The 7,600-nt window shown below is 38.3% G+C and overlaps 1 protein-coding gene across 1 annotated transcript; it reads left to right on the forward strand.

Annotated features, from left to right (window-relative positions):
• The first annotated feature begins 380 nt into the window (after nt 1-380).
• On the forward strand, nt 381-6,887 carry LOC120352187. Its single transcript, XM_039431902.1, has 3 exons — nt 381-1,772; nt 1,875-2,965; nt 6,884-6,887. The coding sequence occupies exons 1-3, from the start codon at nt 381-383 to the stop codon at nt 6,885-6,887; spliced, it is 2,487 nt and encodes an 828-aa protein (XP_039287836.1).
• The last annotated feature ends 713 nt before the right edge of the window (nt 6,888-7,600 follow it).

Here is a 7,600-nt window from a genome sequence, read left to right on the forward strand (position 1 = left end):
ATCAATTGGAAGAGAGATACAACTTTTCAGGCATTGGATTTCCCACTACCATCAACCAAATCGATATATTTGAGAAAGATAATCCGGAGGTATCAGTTAATATTTATGGTGTGGATGAGAAGAACGTTATATTTCCAAGAAGAGTTGGAAATGCAATGAAGGCAGATCACTTTGATCTTCTCCTCCTCTGTGAGAGTAAGGATGATGATGAAAACAGCACCCTTGAGGATGACAATGAACATAAATCAAATAGCCACTACTGCTACATTAAAAATTTTGAAAAACTTGTGGGATCCCAACTCACAAAACATCAGCATAAAATTATCATCTGCAGACGATGTTTCACCCATTACACCCAGAACAGAGATGGAGAACGCAGGATGGCTGAGCATGAGGAGTATTGTGCTAGCAATAATACAGCAAGAATCATCATGCCACAGGTTGGAAAAGATGGTAAACCTCCAACCTTGAAGTTTGAGAAACATGTGCAAAAGTATAGAGTACCTGTTGTAGCATACGCCGATTTTGAGTGCATCCTGGAGAAACCTGATGAAGACAATGAACAATGGATTGGTGAAGCTACCAAAGTTATCCAGTATCATCGGGCAATGAGTTACTGCTTATACTTTGTGCGGGACCCATATTTGGAAGATTCCTGGCTGACAATCACTAACCTAATCCCTCATGAGCCGATTGTCTACAGGGGTCCTGATGCCGCCAAACATTTCATGAAGACCCTCACCATGTATGCAAAAGATTTAGATGAGGCAATTGACTGCAGGAATATCAAGTTGCTCCCACTAACCAAAAGAGAGAAAGAACGACATAATGCAGCTGATTTCTGTGAGGCCTGCAATGAACGGTTCAATAAAGATAAGGTGTATGACCATTGTCATATAACTGGTATCTACCGGAATGCATTATGCCGTAAATGCAACCTGCAGCGAGAGCGACAATCATTCATACCAGTGTTTCTCCACAACTCTTCAAACTACGATACACACCTCATTATTCCAGAGCTGGGTAGAGATAAGGATCGGCTGTCTGTCATCCCAAACTCATCGGAAAAGTATATATCATTCACCAAACAAATATCTCCAAAAATGCACCTTCGATTCATCGATACATTCCGGTTTACGCCTGATAGTTTAGACAATCTGGTCACCAACCTAGTCAAATCAGCATCGAATCCAGAAGACTTGTCCAAAGTGCTGCCACATACTGCCAAGGTGTTTGGAAACAAATTGAGCCTTGTCTCAAGGAAAGGAGTGTTTCCATACGACTACTGCGATTCATGGCAGAGACTCGAAGAAACATTGCTACCACCCAAAGAGGCATTTTTCAGCAAGCTGGTTGATAGGAGTGTTAGCAGTGATGATTATGAACATGCTCAAACTGTGTGGAACCAATTCAGTTGTAGAACTCTGGGAGAATACAGTGACCTATACTTGAAAACAGATGTTCTCCTGTTGGCTGATGTCTTTGAGAGCTTCCGCGATGTATGCATGAAGACTTATGATTTGGATTGTGCTCACTACTTTACATCTCCAGGCTTTTCCTTTGATGTCATGCTGAAATATACTAAAGTCGAGCTTGAGCTCCTTACTGACTATGACATGTACATGTTTATCGAGCGAGGTATCAGAGGAGGAATAACAAATTGTATACACCGTCATGCTGTAGCCAACAATGCCTACACAGGAGCGCCTATTGACCCCGAGAAGCCTACATCATATCTCTTGTACACAGATGCGAACAACCTGTATGGCTGGGCAATGTGCCAACCACTTCCATGCCGGAAATTCCAGTGGATGGAGAAAGATGAGTTGGAGGGGGTGAGCAGAGGTATTGAGGGTGTTGGAGATGTTCAAAAGATTGGCTACATCTTGGAGGTGGACATTGAGTACCCTTCCGAATTGCATGATGAGCACAATGACTTCCCATTCCTGGCAGAGAACAAAAAAACTCTCAAATCTAATCATGTACGACTCATGACAGCTCTAAGCAACCGTGAACGATATGTATGTCATTACCGCACCCTCAAGCAAGCAGTACAGCATGGATTGAAAATCACTAAAGTTCATCGAGGTGTGCGGTTTGAGCAGGAGGACTTCCTAGCACCCTACATCATGCTAAACACCAGACTTCGACAGCAGTCGAAGAATAAGTTTGAGAAAAATTTCTTCAAACTCATGAACAACGCTGTGTTTGGTAAGACAATGGAGAATGTGCGAAAAAGGGTGAGTATGGAGCTAGTGAATGATGAGAAGCGATTGAAGAAACTGATTGCTCGACCAGTGTACAAGGACCGCATCATCTTTGGCGAGAATATCTGTGCTGTTACAATGCATAAAGAGAAAGTGGAGCTGAACAAACCTATCTACATTGGTTTGACAGTGCTTGACATCAGCAAAACCCTCATGTATGAATTCCATTATAACATCATGAAGCCCATCTACAAGGACCGTCTTCAACTCCTATATCAAGATACTGATAGCTTATTCTACCTTGTCAAGACAGAGGACATGTACAACGACATCATCAACAACCAGCAGCTTAGAGATACCTTTGACACCTCAGAGTACCCTGCAGACCACCCATGCTACTCAGATGCAAACAAAATGGTGCTTGGCAAGTTTAAAGATGAATATGCTGGCCGAGCGCCACTTGAGTATGTAGGCCTGCGATCAAAGCTATATGCCTGTAGGTGTTACAATAGTGATCCAAATCAGCTGACAAGTGGATTGATAAAGAAAGCTAAAGGAGTGAGGAGACCAATACTTGGGCGAGAACTCTCAAAAATGCATCCAGATGCTGAACGTTACATAGGCTTCCAAGACTATCTAGATTGTCTATATGGTGATGAGGATATCTATAGAGAACAAGTGATGTTTGGTACTAGGAAACATCAGATCATGACCCAAGTCATGAGAAAGAAGGCACTGAGCAAAGCTGATGAGAAGAGGTATATTCTAGATGATGGAATTACAACTCTTGCACATGGACATTACAAGATCCCCACTCTAGCACACATTGATGAGGAGGATGAGGAGGAGGAGGAGGAGGATGAGGAGGAAGAGATGATTGACTCTCAAGAAATTCCTAAGGTTCAGGCAGCTAGCAGTACTACAACAGCTAAACGGCTACATTCCTCATCACATGATGAGCTCATTGATAAAGTCAATGAGTCAGGAAGCAGTACTATCCCTGCTAAACGGTCACGTCCCTTATCAAATGATGACTATAAAATAGATGGTGATGCATCCCAGTACAGCATTCTGAGAAAATTGCTTGAAAAGTGACGTCATACCTCATGCCAGGAAGTGTCAACAAATCCACTGCGCACATGTCTTCGCCCTACATTCACATCGCAAGACTTTTTGGAAGCGGTCATCAACAGTTGAGGTCTGTGCACCGTGCTGTAAAGAACTAGCATCAGCTACAACTAGAACTCTAGCTACTACTCCAGCTAGTACTCCTGCTGTTACCACTACCACTGCCAACATCAGCCTGTAGTGGAGCAAGCAGATATGTGTGAGTGCAGAGACTGCCTACTAGTAACCAGCAACCAATGGATTGTACAACCATTTCTGAAGTTTGGAGATAAGGACCTACCAGAACCGTTTGGAACAGCTCAAAACTTTCTAGAGACACTAAAATCCATCTTTCATGATGCCGAAGTGTCAAGCTATACCGACCTATGCGAGGGAGCAGCCATCTTGAAATTCTCATTCAGCAGAGGATTCTGCGAAATAAGTGATAGATTGGGTGAATTATATCACTGGATAGTTCTCGATATATTGGACTGAATCTATTGAATTGTAATGTAAATAATCTTATTATTCATATGAATGCTCAGTTTATATATTATGCTATGTATCAATAAAAGAGAGAGTGTGTTATTTCAAGAGAAATATGTTGTACATCTTATTCCATACACCCTTCAACTTCTAGAGTAAGCACTCTTAGACATTTAAGGTATAGTAAATACAATAGGAAGCATCCTTCTATGATAAACTTGTCTTTATCATACCATGTAGGAAGTTCATGATGGTTGAGCTCAACAGCCTGATGCCTATATAAATGCTAATTAGCAAGTTCATATATCCAGTATGGATAAGACAGTATTAGCACAAGAGCTGCACAAGCAAGCTTGTTGGAACTTCCCAACAAGAAAGGTTACAGTCAAAGGTCTTTATGACCTCTATCAAGCTGACCTTGTTGAGATGATACCATATGCTCAACAGAACAAAGGTTATAGATACATAATTACTATTATCAATTGTCTTAGTAAGTTCGCCTTTGCTATACCAATTAAAAGCAAGTCAGCTGATGATGTGGTCAAGGCAATCAGATACAGAAAATAACTCTTTCCTTATTCCTATTGGGGTTATGCTCTAGAACATCTAGCTTGATTCTAATTTCATAATTCAAATCTATGTTGGGGTTCTCAACTTCTTCCTCTATCCAATAGTTTGACACATACAATGCTTCCAGGTTTTCAAACTGTAAAATATATCAACTATTGTTCCTACGGTATACATAGTATAGGAGTTATAAGAAGGCTAGAATTTGTCATTATTGTAATCAAACAGGTATATTGTAGGAACAATAGTTAAGAGTACAAGGCACATCCTGCACTATCAACTCCTATAGTAAATTTCTATTGGAAACATCTATGGATAGTCATATAGTGCTAACAAAGTAAAGTATTAGTGAGTTATGATATTATATGATGTTATGAATCGAAATTTATAAATTTATTAGAATAAATGGGTTTGTTTCAATTCAGAACTGGGATGAATCTGAATTTCAGGTTCATGATTTGGGAATTTCTATCAGAATCGATGAATGGGAGAATACAAAAAAAAAGGTACTTGGTAACTTCTATTCCATTTTAATAATTTCAGAAGCCGTACAGAGAACAGTGAGTATATTAAGTTAATATTGGATTATTCAATTTCATTTCAGTATAAGGCCGACGATTTTCATTCAAGAATGGAGCTGATATGACAGACAATTCCACTTTAGTCAATATCTTTCAAGTTATATTACAACTTGAATTTCTACTTTTCTCATTCTATCACCCCGGCATCAAATTAATGCAATCGGTAGTTATTATAATGAAATCATATAGAGCTCTAATTTTATACAAAATTGGCATTTCCAATAATGTTTTACTATGTATGGATCTCTCAATTAAGCTTTCCGCATTCAATGCGTGAGTTGTAACAGTAATGCAGCCAAGGGTTGCCGGTAATCCTTCCTACAACTTCATGCGACTTTAGAATTTGATACATAGAATGTGAGACTATCAGCAGTAGATTGCTTTTAGCGAAGTGAAGTAATAAGTTTTTATAGAACTAGATAATTTGCACCGCATATCCTGTTTCAATATTGATAAGAGTGGAAGGAATAAACACTTCATAATAGAACAAATTCACACCTGGACTAAGAATAGAGTTCGCGGGAAATGATTCACACCGCATATATCCTGCTTTTATTTTTATTAGAGTGGAAGGAATAGAGGAAACATTGTTTTGTGTGAATGAGATAATAGGATGTTTTTCCTAATCATTGAATGGAAAGGATATGCGGTCAAGAAGTGGAGCAATTTTTAGAACAGGAAACCATAAACAGCTTTACTCGCAAACTTATTATTTATATACTTTTCTCATTGGAAATATACATATCGTCTCCTAACGATAAAGTCGGCTTATCCATAAGGAAATATCCTACACAATCCCGTTTTTTTGCATGTTGGGGAGATAAATCTTCTTCAATGTGTTAGAAGCTCTCACACACTCAGTAGTGATGTCACTATACTTAGAGTTGGAAGAACTCCTGAATTGGTTAACATTGATGATGAAGCGGTATGTACTCTATGAGAACTTTTCCTCTATCTATATTCACTTCATTATAAGTATTCAATATTTATGTATAAATATTCATATTTATTTATACATACTTCATTATTAGTAGATGAGAAGTATGGATTTGATACTCTCTCTCTCTAGTCATGCTCTAGTTAATATAGTCATACCTAATTACATTCAGTCATGCTCAATTACATTTAGTCACGGCCTATTTGATGTTGATTTATAGCAGAGAGAGAGATATGTGTGAGAGAGAGAGAGGCAATCTAGTGACAGATTTAAGTGAAACGATCTTCTGCTAGATTTAAGTGAAACGAACTTCTTACCATCATAAATTCTAGATGTACTTGACAACTAGGATGAGATTTTACCATTCTTTCAATACATATCCAGCAGTAACATTCAAATCCCATCTTTTCCTTTTAAAACTCTTTATGTTGTGTGTGTGTATTCAGCACAGTTGAATATTCTTTTAGAAGAATAATAATGAATTCAAAGTTGTCTTCTGAATATATATTTATATAAATTAAATCATTCTCACCAAATCTTACATTCTTAACATAGAACCAATCAAACTGAAAAACATTATGGTAATGCTTTAATAGGATATATCTCCAATGAAAGTTCATTGAAAATTGGCATATCAAAGTTTGTCATTTCTTGTCACAGTTTTCACTCATCTCACAGCACAATGTAGCAACGTTTATAGATAAGGATATACAAGCTTACTGTGAGACAACCTTAAACGTTATCATTACGCACCAATTCTCCTCTTGGTGGATGATTAACATGTTTCAAAATTTCACTTCAGAGACCTTACAAGGAGGAATGCGGTTCCGGTCTATATATTCAAGCCCACCCCACCATTTTGAAACCATATGCTAGTACTGAATATTAATTTGTCTTACCAACTCTACAAGGTTCAATTCATTTTTGCATACTTTGAAATGTAAAATTGGAATGTATTCTATTACTGTTTAATCCATAGTATTTTTCTTTCTTTACAGCTAGCTGAGATTAATAGTATTGGTTTGGAGGAGTGGTTGAGGCGACTGGATGCACCGGTCGCTTCTCCACCACCAGCATCCCCACCAGCAGCATCTCCACCGCCAGCCATCCAATCACCGGCAGCATCTCCACTGCCAGCCATCCAACCACTGGCAGCATCCCCACCGGGACTTTATTTGCACTGTATTTTATTCTATATTCCATGTTTCATATCCAATTATTCTGTATGTCTATATCATTCTATATTCGCACTATATATTTTATTCTGTATTTCTATATTCCATGTTTCATATCCAATTATATGATTATTATTATCCAACATTTGTTTTTATTTCACCACCAGTTGATTTAGTATATATAAGAAACAGCTTTAACCAAGCACTAGTCTCAAGATGCATCTCACACCCTGCACTATATGACTATCCATAAATGTTTCCAATAGAAATTTACTATAGGAGTTGATAGTGCAGGATGTGCCTTGTACTCTTAACTATTGTTCCTACAATATACCTGTTTGATTGCAATAATGAGCAATTCTAGCCTTCTTCTAGCTCCTATACTATGTATACTTTACCAACTATGTCTAAGCTCATTGCAGCATGCTGTAAGTGAACAGTGACTGATCAGTGACTGATCAGTGACTGAACAGTGACTGATCAGTGACTGATCAGTGACTGATCAGTGACTGATCAGTGACTGAACAGTGACTGTTCAGT

Source organism: Nilaparvata lugens, chromosome 7, assembly GCF_014356525.2.
Source record: "Nilaparvata lugens isolate BPH chromosome 7, ASM1435652v1, whole genome shotgun sequence".
Classification (NCBI taxonomy): domain Eukaryota; kingdom Metazoa; phylum Arthropoda; class Insecta; order Hemiptera; family Delphacidae; genus Nilaparvata; species Nilaparvata lugens.